We start from the raw sequence: 19,216 nt of genomic DNA on the forward strand, positions 1-19,216 counted from the left end.
ATGCATACTGTTACATGTTTGCATAAATACTGTAAAAGATCCCATTCCCCTTGATATGGATATGCTACTTTTATGGTAGAGAAGCAAACACGGTGACAATACCTACTAGAAGTTTCCAGATTGCACCTCAAGTTATAATGTTTTGTAATATGTGGATTTATTATGAGCATCTTCTGTATTTTCCAATAGTCCTGAGGATAGCTGATAAATGTACAGGGTTGTGTGCATATTCCTGCAAGTGATTATTCAAGTGTTAATCATTCAAAAAAACAGATCACTGCAATTTTCCCATGATGTAACATACATCTGCCACAAACGTTTCACTGAAAACATTGTTTACTTTATAACCATACATTATTCAGAATCAAAAGGGTAACTGGCAATCGACAATGAAGAATAACATGTCAAGCAGGTATGCTTTTAAAAAAGCAATGTCATCAGACAATACGTATCTGACACAAATACATTTTCACTTGTATAATACTTCAGGTGAACATAAGACTCTTTTTCCAATTGCACCATTGGAATACAGACAAAAAAAGTCCCCCCTTCAATCTGTGCATATTCTCTCAAGTGATCGATTAATCAATATGACTTCAATAGATGCATTTAAAAACATTGACAAAAATCTGCACATTTTTGCAAGTCAATATTATGTAAAAAAGAAAAGAAAAAAAAAACCTTAAATATAGTTATCAGATAATTACAAAGCACTGAAGTGACCAGAAAAAGTGCACAGTTACTTAAATAAACTACAAAAAGAACTTTAAATGCATAACAAATTGACTTCATGTTGCTGACCATCAAAAAACATAGAATAATGCACAAGACCTTCTCAGATCACACATGCAGAACGGTTCTCTTGTAACGTGTTCTCTACGGACAGGTATTAAACTGTGTTTAAAGGGCCTGGAATGTCAATTTCAGGCATATTAATGTTGACAGATAATCTTGATCATCCAAAGACCAATGAGAGACTCACAAACAATTATAATTAAAAACATGATATTTTAAAAAGGCACTACAAAGGCAGATAGCTTTTCCCCTTTAGTTGATCCGAGGGAGCGTCTATCACCAAAGCTTGAGAGTATTACTTTATTCAACACATGGGGCTACAAAGCTATGCAGACACAAACAGTATGCTGATAAGGATTGATCTAGTTGGGCTCTTTCCACGCCACCAAGCTGTGCTGAGTGGTTGATGTACGTGGAGCAGAAGAGTGACAGGGTATAGAGGGGACACAGTCTTTCAGTCATCGCCCCTGCATAAAGATCCGAGTGAAGGATCCTTTCCACCAGTGTTACAGCTTTGGTGCAAAACCAGTCTTGAAATGTACCTACTTGTAATTCGGTATCTCTTCCACGGTTCCTATGCGAGATCCTGTCCTTTTTGGACAGTATTGTGCCAACAGTTTGTTTCTTAGTGCAATGTGCAGTGCTGTTATTAGATAAACCCTGAATACCGCCCCTTTAAGCCCCTGGTCCATTTTTTTTGCTTATTTCTATTACAGTATAAAGTTTTTTTTGTTGTTGTTTTTTTTGATTGCTCGTTTTGTTTTTGTTTGTTCCTGTGGATTTGTATTCTGCTTTCAATACCTTTCCCTCTGCCCCCAGTCAGTTTGGAGCCCTCTCTCACTGCCGAGCAGCTTCCTTGTGTCATGTGGAGGTGGCTTCCAGGTAGCTCTGGAGTTTACGTACAGTTGACTCATCCAAGGAGAACAGGTCAAAGTCAAAGGTTGTATTGGTGATGTTGAAATGGCCAGTCTTCTCTATGAGGTTCACAATCTAAAAAAAAAAATAACCACACAAATGCATGTCAACCAAAAAGCAGCCAACATCACTCCTGAAAGCTGAACCACGCATATCAGATGTTCTACAGTGAGAGAAACTACCTTAAGAATTTCTTAAGAATGCATTCAATTGATCTGAAGTGAAAGTAAAGACATTTACTTTGCTTCAAAACATTTCTATTTTTAAATGAATGCTGCCATTTTAAACTTTCCTGAAAAACTCATTTTCACGGTTTACACAAAAATATTACAATGATTTCTGAAGGATCATGGGATACTGAAAAGAATAAATGACAGGTTAAAATATATTAAAATAGACAACAGATATTTAGAATTGTAATACAATTTCACAAGAATTCTGTTTTTGCTGCATGTCTGATCACAAATGCAGCCATGGTGAACATAAGATGATTCTTAAAAAAACAAAACAAACAAAAAAAAACACCTTTTGAACAGTAGTGTATGTTAATGCTTTTAATTCCTTAAAAAAGATCTGATAATGCATGTATAATGGAATAATGTACAATCCATGATGATAATGGAATTTGTCAGGTTTGGGATTTTTATATATATATATATATTAAAAGGATACTATTTATCAAAAAATACTTTTTACAAATTTATTAATAGGAGTAATATTATTATAATTTTTTTTGTGGTAATTACAGAAACCTATTTCTCTGACACAAGAATTACTTAAAATACACCCAAATGAAGAAAAAAGTTATTTTTACCTGCTGTAAAATGTTCCTCTCTCTCAAAGCCATCAGCCTGCGATGAAGGTCCACAAGCTCCTCTGTATAAGCCTGTAATCAGATCACTCATTAGAAACCTCCACTGTAGTTTTATGTGTAATAAAAATCTGTATTTCAGCCACTGATGAGTATAAATCAGTTATTTACCCTTCCTACCTTGTCGTATCCCCTCTTGAGCACCTTCTCACGGGTGCAAGAATCTGGGCTCTTTTTTCCTAACATCTGACAAAGGATACAAACATTTCAAATGAAATCCAAATATAAACCTGATCCACTGTTAAAGAATGATTTTTCCAAGTTTTAAATAAAACTAGTTTTACACAAAAATACTATTCCAGTCTTCCTTATTTAAAATGTAATTTTCAATTCCATGCGTTACGTGCCATTTCTTAGTGATTTGTGAAATTTCCGAGTGAAAATTGTTTTCAAAATAAATCCTGCACCAATTATGTGGTGTATAAACCAGTCCAAAGTTTCATTGCAATTCAATACCAGTCTTACCTTTAGGTTTGCTGAGCTGAGTTTGGGTAGAGGTGAGGGGGCTTCCTGGCTGGGGGGACGGGACTCCTCATTGCCATCACTTTCACTGTCCATGCTTAAACTGAAAACAAGAAAATGAACTTGTGTGTAATATAATAATAATATGATATAATAATATGCAATAATATACATGTAATATACAATAATATGAATGTACAGAAATTTGTTTTGATTTTCATGTTTCCTTTTCAAGAAATTTGAACTGAAATTCAAATAGGACCAAATTAGATCAAAGTCCTTGGCACAGACCGAGAGTCCTGGTTGGGTGGAGTTGCCTTCATGGGCGTCTCAACCTCAGAGCTGCTGTCATCATCAGAGCCTTCAGAGCGCATATCCTCCACCATAGAACGAAGCGTCCCTGAACACAATCATCACGTTCAACCAAACTGAATGAGGGGACACACTACTACTACTATGATTAAACTCAGTACCTTGGCCTAGCTTCTGCGACGGCTCAAAGTCAGAATCAGAGCTGGAGCTGGAGCTGGAACTAGATGGACTGGATGGAGCCGACTGCTAAATAAACAACATCCTTGAGCTCCATTACATTCGAATCCATTCAAATCCATCTTCTGCTGATCGAAAGACCAAAACATACCTCTGATTTGGACGAGGCTTCATCTTCAGAGTTGGATTCGTCAGAGTCTGGCCGCCTTTTCACTTCCTGCACTTCTGGTTTCATCTTTGCCCAGTGGTCTTTATCTTTAGGGGTTTTCTTCTCAGGGTACGAGGAGGGTGTTGTTGAGGTAATGCGGGGAGAGCTGCCGCTGTAGGCTCCGCTCACAGGCCCCTTCATGCCCTCGGAGCCTATCCTCTTCTGTTTCTTGGTACTCAGCTTTGGAGACTCTGTGGCAGTCGAGGGCCGCTTGCTTGGGACACGAGCGTCCAGAGGTCCCCCTCCGCCCGTCACTGCTCCTCCACCTTTTGGAGACATGCCATCCATCTTGGACTCTCTGACTGTGAGTTTGGGCTCTTTGAAGGCTGCTTTAGGCACTGTTTTCACGTCATCTTTTCCTCTGCCGTCTGGGGCTTTCTTTGAAAAAGAGGATGACGATTGTTCTCGTGAAGACTTGCTACTCTCGCGGTCGCTCTCTCTGGACGTGGCCTTGCTCTCTGAATCCTTTCGTGTGCGCTCTCTGTGCTCTTTGGTTGCCTTATGGGCTTTGAGGCCTTTGCTGCTCCCACTTCCTCCATCTTTACTCGACTCCTACAATAAAAGTTTTAAAATGACCGATCTTTGAATACATATTCGAAAAGCAACCCAGAATACTACTGTGGTAGTGAGCCTGTGACACCAGAGTGGGATAGAATCATACTGAAAACAGAACGGGACTAAAAAATCTGTATAACGTACTATGGAAAGAATGGTGATATAATGTAAATTTTTTCCCTATAAGCAAAACCATATAGGATACTGAATATCTTAAACACTTTAAAACATTTTGAAAGTCATTTAAACAACTCAAATAAACCAAAGAATGACTTTATTACTAACCTTTACCGTATGAGAGGACTTGATCTTCTTGGGGTCTGAGAAGGCTGAGAGTGGAATAGTAGGCAGCATTGGGTAATCTGGACTCGGCCTTGGCATCAACTCCGCTCCCTCAGGAATAACTACAGCCTGGGACAAGAACAACACCCGAACAGAAAGAGAGAGAATCCATTGAAAAGAGCTGATAGTAGAGGTACAGAAAAAGCAAAGACAAACAGTCCCACTCACCCCACCGGCCTTGACCAGCTTGCGTCGAAACTCGTGTGTGGGGTTGTTAAAGGTGAGCTTCTCACAGCGCAGGTGGTTGACAGGAGGGTTGCCCTCCAGGTTCAAGAAAAGGTCATAATTAAAGCACACCTTTTTAGGCTCCTCCTGTGATCAGAGAGACAAGCATGCTCAGGCTTTATAGATTAAAAAAAAAATACATTTAAATAGTGTTGTCACGGTACCAAAATTTCAGTATTCGGTACCGATACCAGTGAAAATCCACGGTTCTCGGTACCAAAGCAAAACACAATATGCTAATAAAAAACAAAACAAAAAAAACCACACTTTTTATCACTAAAAATAAAACCAATGCCATTCTTTATTGCCATTTACTTATTTAAAATTGTGATTAAAGTTTTTTTTACAAGTAATACAATTATACAAAAAACAGTAAACAAGTTTCACCCAAATTTTATTTGTCTTTTAATTAATGAAATTTGAACACATTCTATTTTTTAGTAAATAAAGGATTTGCTATTAAAATTAAAACATGGAAGAAATATTGTGTGATTTATTTCTTTAAAAAGTTTTATTAATTTTCTCAACAGTAGTAGCAGTAAAATGCTTGTGAAGTGACTCAGAACAGTTCTGGTGATGTTGTTTATGTATTTATGTCCACATTGAGATGGCAGATGCTGAGATTACTGCAAATGTCACACGCTTCAGTCTATGCAACCCTCTACGGACACCTCTGCAATTGAATCGCCATTGGCCATTAAATATTTTAGTTTACTCGCCAGACTGATATATAATTAGAACTTTAGTAATTAGAAGTAAACTTGATAACCATGTTTAAATGCATATTAGTCAATTTAACTGAACATTTTAACTGGAATGGTGGTGGTTTTTTTTGTCATTCAGTGATTCTGTAAAAAAAAAAGGAGGTGAGAAAAACTAACAAGAATTCTGATAAGATAATATTGATACGAATTCTAATAAGAACTATAAAAACACACTAAAGATTACTAAGGATTAATTAGCTGCTGGATTCATGAATATTAATCGGGTTTTGTGCATTCGCTCGAACTGATTTGCTGAAATCAAAACGAACGATAATAGGTGAGCGCCAGCCAATGAGATTGCCATTTGCGCATTAACTCCACACACTAACGTTACCGGAAAACCCAGCTAAAAGCTGAGGATTTCCATAGATATGCCACTATTTTGACAGGAAAAAATACAACCAAGAATAGTTTAAATGTAGTGCGTCAATTCTCTCTCTCGGTCTCTGCGTGTGTGTGAGAGAAAGCGACAGCGATCTGTGCGCCTTCACACTAGAGGTACACTAAACACAAGTGCGCTGTGCATCCATTGAGATGAACTGAATCACACAGATCGCCTGACTGATAGTGAAACTTTAAAGTGCTCAGTCAGAGAGTGTTTGGCGAGTGAACATATATCTGAGCTAAACTTATACTTAGCCTCTAACTCACACAATGGCAAATAAAATCTTAGAATTTATTAGCCATTGGCTAATATTAGAAATCATTTAGTCGCCAGAAGGAAGATTTAGTAGCATATGCGAGTGGTGTACTGCAATGTAGAGGGTCGCTATAGTAAACAAACCCGCACGTCTCTGCCATTCATTCATTCACACAGACACGCAGAACATGCAGGATTCAGATTTCAACCAACTTTTGCGGCTTAACATTTAAATACTGGTCCATATGGAGATTTGATTAATTTATGCTAACTTTGACAAATTCTTTGACTGTCCATATTAAAATGTAAGTTTCATTTTCATGACTGGATTTTGAGATTCCGTCCTCGTTTTCTCCTTCACGGAAATCATAGCGCTGTATGCGTCAAGAACCGGGTTTGAACGGGACCTCGGTACTACCGGTACTTACAGAAACCTGGTACCGTCACATTTTCATTTTTTTAGTACCGACTTGGTACCGAAGTACCGGGTCTTTTGACAACACTAAATTTAAAGAAATTTTGTTGATAAAAGTATGAACATCAGTATCAAACCTGAACCTCATTCTAGCAGTATGTGTAACATTTACAGTAAAGTCAGAACAAAGTATGCTCTTTGGTTGATTACATTACAGGAAACGAGAAAAAATGGAAAAACCCCATAAATATTCCACTACAGAATCTGGAAAAGTTCATTTTGAAAAGTACCATTTCTTACCATTTACACCCCCTCCAAGTTCTCAGTACTTCAGTAGCTGCATGTCAGTTTTCTTTTAGCGTGTCTGTAAAATCTATTAGCTCCCAGTGCCTAACTAGTTCACCTAGTTGTGACCTTTACCTTTACTGAACTGTAAAACTCTTCATCACAACACTTTTTCAATGCTGTGGCACCAGACTGCTTAAAAAGAACACACCCTCACACATCTATAAAGACTGAGTGCAACACTGTGCTTAACTCTTCTTACATTTTGCTTGAAACAACAGTTATTCATGTCAAAGATAAAGAAATACAGATACTGCTGTAGATATGGGATGTGCTCACCTTGTTTTTGAAATAGACCTCTATAGGCATGAGAAAACCAGCATAGCCTGACTCTTCCACTTTATATGGGGGTTCTTTACAAACTGTGAAATAAAGAAACAAAAGTGAAAATGCATAGTTAAATATTAACAACTACACATATATTAATATCTGTACTGAAACAGAAATATGATTCTAGAATGAACTATTTACATGTACATACTACAATACGGTGAAGTGTACTATTTCTTTGCCACTACTGACACAATGGAATGACAAAAAAAAATAAAAAATTCTGAATAGGTTTTCACAACATTCCTTTATTCTGGTAGCCCCGCCCCCAAACCACATCATTGGTTTAGCCAAAGGTTGACATATCAGACCACTCAAACAAATAGGGAGATATTTTGAAAGCACCACTGAAAACAGTGTTGTTTAAACATCTTGGGAAGTCATCCTACAAATGACTAACTTATAGTTCTCTTAGCACATTTAACTGGGACAGGAGAAAGTAACAGCAAAAAATAACACACCTTCAAATACAACACCTGGCAAAAATGAGTGAAATCACAACACTTAGACAATATTGGTCCAGCTTTTTTACTTTGTGGCAAATAAACAAATCACAGATATGACAGAAAAAAATTGGTTGAATTGCTGAAAGTTCATTCGTGAAACATACCTACAAGGAATTGAAGGGATAGTTCACCACTGTTTAGATGCAAATAAAAGCCTAAATGAATTCTGTAAAATCATATAAAATAATTATATCTCTTTACAAGATTTAAATTAGGGATGCACCGGTTGACCGGCCATAAATCTGAACCGGCCGGTTTTTACTTAAAATACGTGATTGGCAATCGGCCGGTTTTTGGTCTTTTTTTCGGCCGTTTTTTCCAGAAGTGCACGCGCGTGCACATACTACATTGTAATCATTCACTATCATGTAATTTGTGTGGAAGTATTTCGAAATCTGTGTGCAGGAAACGGACAGTCGTTCAGCACTGGAAGTGCAGAGCTTCCCGTCTGAGGCACAGATAGCGGGAAGCAAACAGCAGCTGGTGTACTGGCGCACAAATAAGAGCCTTTCCCTGCGCAAGCGTACTGTAGCTGTCCGCGCCCTGCACAAGCGGAGACAGTGAAGGGATGTTCAGCTCAACTTCTCGCATGTTGGATGATCAACGAAACTGACTAAACTGTGACAAAACTGAAATGCTTTTTTTTTTTTTTTTTTGTAAAGTATAACCAGCCAGAAGTAAACGTCAGTTCTGTATAGGATTATTATTTTTCTTTTACCTTAAAAATAAATCGAATTAATTTAAAATCACCTGCTGTAGCACACTGAAAAAAAAGTGTTTCATTCATCCAATGAAAAAATTTTAGGGTAATGATTCACATTTATATTTTTTAACTTGAGCAAATAATTATTTATTTTTCATTGGCTCAAGTAAAAAAAGTATAGATGTGAATCATTACCCTATATTTTTTTTAATTGGACGAATGAAACACTTTGCATCTTTGTTTTATTCGCACCAACATTATTTGATTTTAACATTTTGTATGTAAAACCAAATTTAAAAACTAAAACAAATACTGAATGCTGATTAAGAAACATCTTATTGAATGTGTTGTTTGGATTGTAGAACTATGCAGTTGTTGCCTTTAATTTCACATGGTTACAGTTAATCTTTTCATTTAAGGCCAGTTCTATGTAGTTTCAACCCAATTCAAAAACAAAAGCTAAATGCTGATGTCTGTACCATCTATGTTTGTATTGAATGTAGGCTACTTACTGTGCAGTTACTGCTGTTAATTTCAGATGGTTACGGTTATTGTTTTCAATAGCTAAAAGCCAGTTTGGCCTATTAAACACCAAATAAACATCAGGTTTATGCATACTTTCCTTCTTTCTTGTTGGTTGCTTAAAAAAATAAATAAATCGGAATCGGCCGGTTTGCTTGTAAGAAATTGGTATCGGAATCGGCCATGAAAAATCATGATCGTGCATCCCTAATTTGAATTAAATGACTCAATTCATTTGGATTAATTTTTGATCTTTTAAGTTTTGGTTACCTGGTCTTTCAATAGAGGGACAGAAACCACTCAGGTTGCATTAATAATTATCTTAATTATTAAACAGTAAGTCAGGGTTTGGAATGGCATGAGGTATAAATGATGAATAATAACAGAATTTGAGAGACATATTTGTCTTACAAAAATTAAAGAGGTAAGACTTTTGTTACTAACATACTGAATGTTTTTTAAACATATTTATATATTTACCAAAAATAAATCCAATTTGTTTCGGTCTCATACATTTTAGCTGAAGATTGCTTGTTCCACGGCTAGCCATATTTAACCACATTAATACTTTTAACTGAATAAATGTAATTGTTTTCACAAAGAACAGATTTATGCTAATTCTAAGCAGTTATGTCTTCTTTAAGTTCTCTTTCTAACAAAGGTGTGCATTTGCTTCATTGCATGACTTACTCTTTAATCCAAATAGATGGAAATTTCATATGCAACTCATAAACATAAATCTTAAAATTAGATCTGAATCACTGATCTATAATAGAGACGGATATCTAGTCATATGGTGGAACTACATAAAGTAAACTAGCTTGGGCAACAGCATGAGCTAAAAAGGCAGATTAAACATGATAACAGAAGAAAATGGGCTTCCACACAAATGGTTTCTTTGATTGAAAGGGGCTTAAACCTACATGGCTGTGGGAACTCTATTAAGTCACAGTGTTACAAATTTGACTCAAATTAAAACCTGCCTCTCTTGGGTTTTGGGAAGCTGTCGTGAAGGTGGAAGACAACTCTCTCCACAAAGTGCTGGATGTCACACGCCTCTGGGCCCCGAACAAACACCATCCAGTCATGTGTGAAGCCCTCTGTAGTGATTTTCTTCCTTAACTGGGCTCTGTGTCCCAGCTCTAGTTTCACCTGCACAGTGCACTGAAACAAGAGGAAAGCAGCAGTCATCTGTCACTCTTCTCTATTCTGAATATGAGTCCTACAACTGTAGTACTGTTGAAATGGAAGAAGAAAAAAAAAAAATGATTAAGATACTTCATCTATGAGTGACACGTTTAACTCAAGAGTGAGACTAAAAGAAGCTCACGACCAACTTCTCAACACCAGTGTTATACTGACAGCTTACATCTGTGAAAACAATCAACCAGCTTTTGCTCTCTGACAGCTAGAGAAGGAAATTCACAGTTCTCTGACAGTCTACATGTGTGCGATGGTTTACAGCTTTTCTTGGTATGGAGACAAAATGACTGAAAGGCTTCTATGCGTTAGCTCAGTGGTTAATAAATTCTTTGCCAATGCTGGCTGAGTTTGTATCCTGTCTGTAGCTAAAGCAATTTTACAATGACTGCACAATACAAAACTACACGAGAAAACATGTTCATGTCAAAATAGCTAGATAAAAAAAAAAAAAGTTTGTCAATTCATACTTTAAGTTGGCTTGAGAAAACCTGGCCAGTGGGTTTATAAGATTGACGATTCAATGTTTTAAAGCTATGCAGTCTGTCAGACAGACAGAGAGAGAGAGAGAGAGATGGACGGACAAATGGACATATAGATAGACAAAGTGAAAAAGTGTAGTAGTTTTTAAAGTTTGAACACTACAGGTAAATCAACATCCCATAGTATATTAATGTGTGTAACATATATACTTTATTTCTATTTTTGAAATCTAACAATTATGTCATTATAATGTAAATTTTGCAAAATCAAGTCAGTGAGAGCTCTGGAATATAGTATAGAGATGGAAATGTTACTGAATCAGTGACCTCTGAGGTATTTATTAATATTAAAATTCGTCAGATATTGTTTAATTAATCAAAGACATTGCAGAACTTCCTTTCACACTTCCATGTCAAATAAGAGCCGTTTGGCTTTTCTTTAATCATTTACAGATGCACACAGCAGATTGAATATTATGATATTTAGAATCTATGCTTTGATTTTCATATACAGGCCAACATTACTAATCCATCCAACTCTGGAATGGAAGAATTTTCTCCTGCTGACTGTCTCAAACCCTAGTGAGCACCCTACCTAGACAGCATGTTTAACCGTCGAAGCGTTCGCGCGCTCCTAAGGCGCCCAAGTGCTGTCTATGTAGGCAGTTCACTAGGTTTTCAGACAGGTCCAGGCTAGCTGGACAGCTAGTGAGTGCAGGAACTCAAGAGTCATTCAGTACTATGAGCCAAACGCTGAGGATTATGAAAGGAAATATTGGTTTCTATAAGCATATATTCGTCACGACAAAAATGTTCATAAAACACGGATGTAATTCCGCGGGTTTCCTGCTTTTAGTCTCGTAAAAAAGACTAGCTGGCTAAGTTAGCATCCTAATCATCTTCACAGAAACGTTGGCATCGCGTCTTTCAAAATAAATGTTTTAATGATAAAGCACCATGTATATTTCTCACTACTGTACGTCTGGCAGAGTCAGTAAAGTCGTATTACCATGTTCTCCATTGTTGTCTATGTTCCGGTTGTTTGATCTATTTACAAAAGCGTTGAAGTAGATTGAACGTGCATCCTCGCTGTTACACATCTGAAGGAGTGTGAAGGGAGAAACGGAGCAGTTTGAATAAATGGCCGCGACACTGACAGTTTTTAAAATAAAAGCAGAATGGCTCTCATCTACCCATCTCTTTCTTCTACATCTTTCATCCACTTTATGTATTTGCTAATGCACTATGCAAATAATTAAAGTCACTCCACCCTTTCACTGTATATTTACGGAAGTTTTTCAGTCATTTTCGTGCATTTCTGAAAGTATTTCAGAATGATCATTTCATATATATATATATATATATATATATATATATATATATATATATATATATATATAAGCTTATAACCATTGTATATACTATTAAATAATAAAAGAAACACATCCCTCCACAGATAATCATGTACTATTTCAAAGTAAAATAGATGAACTTCACTTCACAATTTAAACTAGTTTATCAGACAGATTTTTATTTGCAAGTACTAAACACTACAGAAACAACTAGTCAAAAAAAAATTTGTTCACTCTTGAATAAACTGAAATTGATTGAACATGTTGATTCGAACACATTAAGTTTTATAACATGAATACTGTTCTCTATTGGAGATACGGTCTACTGTAAAATTGTAAAATAAAAACGTAGGTGACATAACATTACTGAGTTTATTTATATGCCATTCCAAATTACTTGAAACCTAACAAGAATTTTTTTTGTCTAGATGACTCATAAATGCTTACTGAAGACAAGACAAGAGGCACTTCATGTGTTTGAATAGTGATATGGACAGATCCAGACCACAGATGCTTGAATTCCACACTGTCTGTGAAATGAAAACATTGAGTTTCTCCCTCTGTATAAAATACTACTACAAAAGTTATTTGTGATTCAGCAGGTTTAGCATCTCATTTCATGTTAGAGCTGTGTATAAGTAGAGTTCTCAGAGTGCAGTGAAGTCTTAGCCAGTAAAGATGCGCTGCCAATCTCTGTATCTGTAAAATACACAGAAGGTTCAGTCTGGGGAGATCGCATCCCTATATTGTGTATTTGCACAATATTTTTTAAAACACTGTTTATCATATACTTGCTGACTTTGTAAAGGGTAACCAGTTTATGGTAGCCATTGACTTGTACAGTTTGGGGAAAAATACCAGTCAGTGGCTACAGTCAACTCTTTGGTTACCTACAGTCTTTAAAATATCTTTTGTGTTTGGCAGAAGAAAGAAATTCATACAGGTTTGAAGCAACTTGAGGGTAAGATAATGAGAGAATTTTCATTTTTGGGCTAATAAAATAAAAAGGGCATTTCATTCATTAAAATGTTTAGAATTAAACAATGAAGTACAGAAGTCATACCATGATCACTGTTCACTTTGCCCCTTGGGTTCTTGTGCTGGCCCTCAATGTGAGCGGTCATCTCCCCCCGGTCTGGGGTGCAGTGTCCGCACTGTAGGCAACTGTACCGACCTCTTGTGTGCTCCCACAGGATGCGGCAGTTGAAGGACTGACCTGACAGATTTAATTCATGGGAAAACTAACTCAAAGACTATTATATTCATGGTTAAACATTCATTGAGAATGTTTGTAGACAGACAGAAAAACCTTCACCAGTAAAAAGTATAATACTGAGCTGGAAAAAGAACCCCAGTGATCACTGGCATCGGCTCATATATACAAGAGCAATATATTATTCACATAATGAAGGCAATGAACCCTGTTTAGATGAATGAATATGGGCACTAAGGTGTTGGAATTAGCAAGAGCTGTCAACTTCTCCACACATGGTCAATTATGATGATACAGCACCATCTTTTGCCAGAAATGATCACATGATTTTCGATAGAAAGTGCTAATGGAAAAGGAAAACGTAAAGCAACACTGGCCCTGAAAGCACACTCTCTAATGTTTTATTACATGTTAGTGAAGCAGCCGGACATATGTGTTTAGGATCATATGGGAGTGGACTGGGTCGTACAGCTAGATGGCAGACCCAGGTAAACACGGAGTCCGGTTAGAGGAGGAGGATTAGCATCTAAAGCATCATTTGAGGGAAGATCAGATTGTTTCCTCAAACAATGTGTGTGTGGATTCTCTGTGCCTCACCTGTAATTCATCTCTATTTAAACTCTGACTGCTCGGAGCGTCCCATCTGTGCAAAAGGGGCGCAGGCGGGTCTGGCAGGACAGTGCAACATGACAAAACACAGTTCACTCAAAGCAGCAATTTCCTCCCCCAAGTGACTTACAAATTCTCTTTCATAAGAACTCACACCTGTTGATAAGCAGGTGAGTTCAGTTGAGCAAACCGGAATATACACAGGTGAACAGGGTCTAAAATGTAGGATGATTTAAGGAACACTGGGTCTCATTCAGTAATAATTATCTGGATTATTCTTATTTATGTGCAAAAGAGAACATAAATAAAATAAATAAATAAATAAACGTTTATGCTCACCAAGGCTGCATTTAAAAAAAATAAATCAATAAAAATACAGTAAAAACAGGTCAAATTTTTTTTCTATTTGAATATATTTTAAAACTACATTTATTTCTGTGATGGCATAGCAGAATTTTCAGCATCATTACTCCTGTCTTCAGTGTCACATGATCCTTCAGAAATTATATGAATATGCTGATTTGGTGCTCAAGAAACATTTTTTATTATTATCAGTGTTGAAAACTGTTTTTGCTGCTTCATATTTTTTGAAGAAACCATGATCCACTACTGTTCAAAAGCTTGGGGTAAGTAGTTTTTGCATAATTTATTTTTGAATATAAATGATTTAAAAAACATTAACATATGAAATTGTTCAAAAGTGACAGCAAAGACATTCATGATGTAACAAAAGATTAAAATGCAAAAAATTTTCTATTAAACGCATCTAGTCAAAGAATCATGTAAAAAATGTATGTTTTCCACAAAAATATTAAGCAGCAAAAACGATTTTCAACTTTGACAATAAATGTTTCTTGAGCCCCAAATCAGCATATCAGAATGATTTCTGAAGCATCATGTGACACTGAAGACTGGAGTAAAAATTCAGCGTTACCATCAAAAAAATTAATTACATTTTAAAATATATCCAAACAGAAAACAGTAATGACTTGCTGTTTGTATTGTATTTTTGATTTTGTGGGCAAAAGTGTTTTTGTTTTTTCTTTTTACACATTTTTTCAATACATTTAGAATTTAAAATGAAATGTTAAAAGTTTTAATCGTGATCAGATTTCAGGCACAAATTCATGTATACGCACAGTTAGTGAATGAAACCCATTGTGAGCAATGACACTAAGTATGTTTTCCTCGCTCAAAGAAGAAAGATTTAGGAGATTCATTCACCTTGGTTCTTCCTCCAGACTGCGTTTGATCCTGGTGGTGATGGCAGGGGCGGTGAAGCCGTTAGACTGGGAGGACCAGACCTAGGAGACCTCTGCTGCTGCTGTAGGCCCAGGTCTGCCTGGAAGGCTGGGTTAACAGGAGACAGAGTGGGTGGAAAGGAGCTGTAGGGAGATTCGGGTTGGCAAGGAAGAGTTTCGGTTGAGGCAGGATTTATAGTGTCAAGGGGTACAGTTGCAGGCTCTGCAGGTGTGGGGTTAGCATTGTTTTCTGGGGGCTTCTGGGTTACGGTCATGTTTGCTGGTGTTGGATTTGTGGGCAAAGAGGGCATAGACTCCATGTCCTCAGGTACATCTGGGCCTAAAAGGGGTCCAGATGAATCCAGGTCACCGGAAATGGGAGGAACATTGGTGGGATCTGCGTCAGGTGCCGTTCCAGTCTCAACCTTTGCAGCCTTGTTCTTAGCAACTTTAGCACAGGTCTGCAGGTGTTTGAGAAGAGTACGGTAAGAACGCAGTTTGGCCCTGCAGCTCTCACACCTGAAGGACATAAAAACGATAATAATGAAGAACCATAAAGCTGAATCATACATTAGAGCAGAACGGAAGTGCGTAAAAATAAAATACAAATAAATAAAAATAAAAGTACATTACATGTAGTAGTAGTAGTAGTATTTAAAAAAAAACTCATACCACTAGATGTTTTAACTACAGTGTTTTCAGAGAAGGAGAAAATTGAATTGACAGGTGATTTTTTATTTTTATTTTGATCACCATATTCAATTATATATAGTAAAAAGTAAGAGAAATATTTAAAGAGTTAGAAAGCAGAAAATGGCTACCTGGTTTCGGAGATTTTGAGCAGATTTATAAAGTGATTCACTAAGACAGCTCTTTACAGTCAGCATAAAATGAAAATGCACCCTATTTCCTAAAAGGAGTCAAATTAAACAACATAATAAATGTAACCTCATTAAGAAAGAAACCTAAAAGCAAAGCTATAGGAACTCACAGGAAAAAATAATTTGGCTTGTAGTGGTGCCTCATGTGTTCCATTAGCTGCTGCATGTTGTTGAATGAACCATCACATCCTATATGAGAGCACAGGAAAGTTTTCCCTAAAGAATAAAGGACTGTGCATTAGACACCAAATTGCTAATGTGACATGGTTTATGGTTATAAATTAATTGAATAAATGTTTATAAACAGCTTTTATTCATCAAGTGCACTAGTGCAAAAAAAAATAAAAAATTAAAACGCATGTTGATGTTATACCTGGGAGAGACTTGTCAGTGTTCTTTTGATGGTCCTGAAGATGATTATTCAGTGCTTCTGGACTGTTGTAGGTCCTCTCGCACCCATAAAACGAGCAGGACATTTGACAGCCTGGTGGAACATTGCATACAATTTCTACTTTAATATGCATGGACATTGAAACAGCAAATTAAAGCATAGCACCGATAATGACATACCCTCCATGCTGACTGCTTATAGTTGAGGTAACGTTAGTGGGATGGTTCCGGTTTCAGCCAGACCTGCACTCTAGGATAACAATTGCTCTAATTTAGACTAGATAAATGATCAAATATGTTACAGTTCAGTAATGCTCATGCACACTTTCAGTGAATGGCTCGTAGTGAATTCTTAGGTAGGTGCGCAAGAGGAACAACACGGTAGACTTAAAAGCAATTAGTAGAATAAAATGCACTTGATCAATAAAAAAAAGCAATCCATTGACCCAAACTAACAGAACATCTCACCAACAATCGATCAAGGACGCGCGCAGAGCCAGCAGACGGACGAGCTAGACAAACAACAACAAAACATCACATTACCTGTGTGCACTACTCGTGGTCAAGAGCAATTATGTATAGTGCAGTTACTGTGACACTTACTTTGAATGGATTTCTCAAAGTTTTTAAAGATTATTTTTAAAAACACATTAATTCAAATGAAAGCGGTTATCTAGCTTGTATTTCCACCCCGTCTAGTACGTGCGTTACGTTACGTTCCCGTTTGTCAGTGAGTCTTCTGCTTCTTCTTTGGCGGATCGCATAGCAGCTTTTAAGGTGAATACCGCCCCCTCCTGTGCTGGAGTGTGAACTGATTTCAGTCAAGGTATATGTTATGAATTCTATATTCTACAGTATACTTAAAACCACTATTTAAATTTGTCTTTATTATTTTGCCACATCTTTGTTTCGTGTTTAATATGTTGTAGATTGAAAATCCACTGCATGCTAAATTCTGTAATTCTGTTTGTAGTTAATTCCTTTCCTGTTCATATGCAGATTAACAACATGATCAACTGTTTCCTTTACTTGGCATGTTTCACATAATTCAGTTCTGTGGTTTCCTATTATAAGAAGTGTAGAATTAGTTTTGTATGACCCATCCTTAGTCTTGTTAAATTCTCTACTTAAGTTCAGTATAATTTTGCTTTGACTCTGTTTTGTATATTATAAAAATGTCTTCCTGTTTTACAGTCATTACAATTCCCTTGCCATTTCCAATTGCAAGGTTCTTTAATAATACTCCACCCTGAAATTGAAATAGTAGGACTATTCAGATTAAGTGACTCTTCAGCCTATCAGCTTTTTCATTTCCTGATATATCAATATGCGCTGGAACCCAAACAAAATTAACTATTATTCCAGCATGTCTTAATCTATACAATATATTCATTATTTCTATGAGGATGTCATATCTAAAAGTTTGAAAAGTTTGAAGACTGTTAAGTGATGCCATTGAATCTGAACAAATCACCACCTTATTACGCATCACTTCTTCTACCCAACTAAGTGCCATTTGAATTGCCACCATTTCGGCTGTGTATACTGAAGTCCCATCTGTTAACCTCCCATATTGGACTTGTTTTAATTGCACCTGTAATACATCTCAAAGCTTGTGCTTGAATAAGATCTATTTTTTTAAGCATACTGATTGATGCAGATCCATAATTAATACATCCATAATTTAAAACAGAAGTGCACAGTATAAGGTGATCGTTGATTGTTTATTTGCCCCCCATTCTTGGCCTATACTATACATCTCATTAGATTTAGTACTTTACTACACCTCTTTTCAATGTAGTCAATATGGATTTTCCATGTTAATTTAGAATCAAACCACACACCTAAATATTTACATTTTGTTACCCTTTCTAATGGCTGTATTTATAAAAATAAAAGGTAAGATTTTCAGAAATCCTTTTGTTGTTTTTTTTACAAACTGACAACACATTTTGGGTATAGAAAATCTGAATCCCCATTTCACTGATAATTTCTCTACGCCTTCTATTGCTTCCTGAATTTTATGTACAATATATTTTACATTTTTTCCGCTCTTCCACATTGCTCCATCATCAGCAAATAATACTGTTAAAAAACCTGGATTAATTCCTTCACACACATCATTGATCATTATGTTAAATAAGGACTTATAGCACTTCTCTAAGAAGTTCTGTTTTATACATTTACCATCTGAGATAATACACTATCCACCTTGAATTGAATCAATCGACCAAACAAGAAACTTAAAACCCAAATTATAAAATCTTCCTATAATTCCGATTCTCTGCAACTTTAATAGCACTTCTTCCCTCCACATCCTATCATATGCCTTTTCAATGTCGAAGTATACTGCCACTAAAACTTCTTTCATGTTAATGCCTTCTTTACATCAGTATCTAGTTTTAATAATGCATCTGAAGTAGATCTACCTGGTCGGAAGCCATACTGATAGGGAGCTATTAATCCTCTGCTTTCCAACACATAATATAAGCGGTTAACAATCATTTTTTCCATCACTTTACAGAGGTTAGATGTCAGAGGAATTGCCCTGTAATTTCCTGCTATTGAAGAATCTTTCCCTGGTTTTGGAACAGGAATTATGACAGCTTGTGTCCATGATAAAGGCAGTTGACCTTATCCATATTTTATTAAAAAGATGCAATATTGCTTTAAGTATTACTTCATTTGTTTAATTATATTATAGCAAATTCTATCTTTGCCTGGGACAGTATTTCTAACTTTCATTAATACTCTCTTAATG

General features: G+C 36.4%; 2 protein-coding genes across 9 annotated transcripts; both read right to left on the reverse strand.

Annotated features, from left to right (window-relative positions):
- Window positions 1-140: 140 nt before the first annotated feature.
- On the reverse strand, window positions 141-11,930 carry LOC132155043 (protein ENL-like). 4 transcript variants are annotated; one of them, XM_059563813.1, is made up of 12 exons: window positions 11,779-11,930; window positions 10,071-10,251; window positions 7,306-7,388; window positions 4,806-4,949; window positions 4,581-4,706; window positions 3,684-4,292; window positions 3,517-3,598; window positions 3,335-3,443; window positions 3,047-3,146; window positions 2,702-2,767; window positions 2,525-2,596; window positions 141-1,785 (listed from the first exon to the last, which is right to left on the reverse strand). In XM_059563813.1, exons 1-12 carry the CDS (start codon window positions 11,788-11,790, stop codon window positions 1,657-1,659), a joined length of 1,713 nt encoding a protein of 570 aa, XP_059419796.1. In that variant the 5' UTR covers window positions 11,791-11,930; the 3' UTR covers window positions 141-1,656. The 4 variants fall into 4 exon arrangements, with proteins under 4 accessions (XP_059419796.1, XP_059419794.1, XP_059419795.1 ...); XM_059563811.1 differs by having other exon boundaries at window positions 2,693-2,767; XM_059563812.1 differs by having other exon boundaries at window positions 3,517-3,601.
- Window positions 11,931-12,582: 652 nt separating this feature from the next.
- LOC132155044 (zinc finger protein 414-like) lies at window positions 12,583-17,175 on the reverse strand. 5 transcript variants are annotated; one of them, XR_009437219.1, is made up of 8 exons: window positions 16,999-17,164; window positions 16,636-16,705; window positions 16,439-16,549; window positions 16,176-16,281; window positions 15,168-15,703; window positions 13,932-14,002; window positions 13,185-13,337; window positions 12,583-12,820 (listed from the first exon to the last, which is right to left on the reverse strand). XR_009437219.1 is itself a non-coding variant. In XM_059563815.1 (8 exons), exons 3-8 carry the CDS (start codon window positions 16,640-16,642, stop codon window positions 12,744-12,746), a joined length of 990 nt encoding a protein of 329 aa, XP_059419798.1. In that variant the 5' UTR covers window positions 16,643-16,705; window positions 16,924-16,967; window positions 17,059-17,175; the 3' UTR covers window positions 12,583-12,743. The 5 variants fall into 5 exon arrangements, 4 of the variants coding, with proteins under 4 accessions (XP_059419798.1, XP_059419797.1, XP_059419799.1 ...); XM_059563815.1 differs by lacking the exon at window positions 13,932-14,002 and adding an exon at window positions 16,924-16,967 and having other exon boundaries at window positions 17,059-17,175; XM_059563814.1 differs by lacking the exon at window positions 13,932-14,002.
- Window positions 17,176-19,216: the final 2,041 nt, after the last annotated feature.

The sequence above is a fragment of the Carassius carassius genome, chromosome 12 (assembly GCF_963082965.1).
Source record: "Carassius carassius chromosome 12, fCarCar2.1, whole genome shotgun sequence".
In the NCBI taxonomy this organism is placed as follows: Eukaryota; Metazoa; Chordata; class Actinopteri; order Cypriniformes; family Cyprinidae; genus Carassius; species Carassius carassius.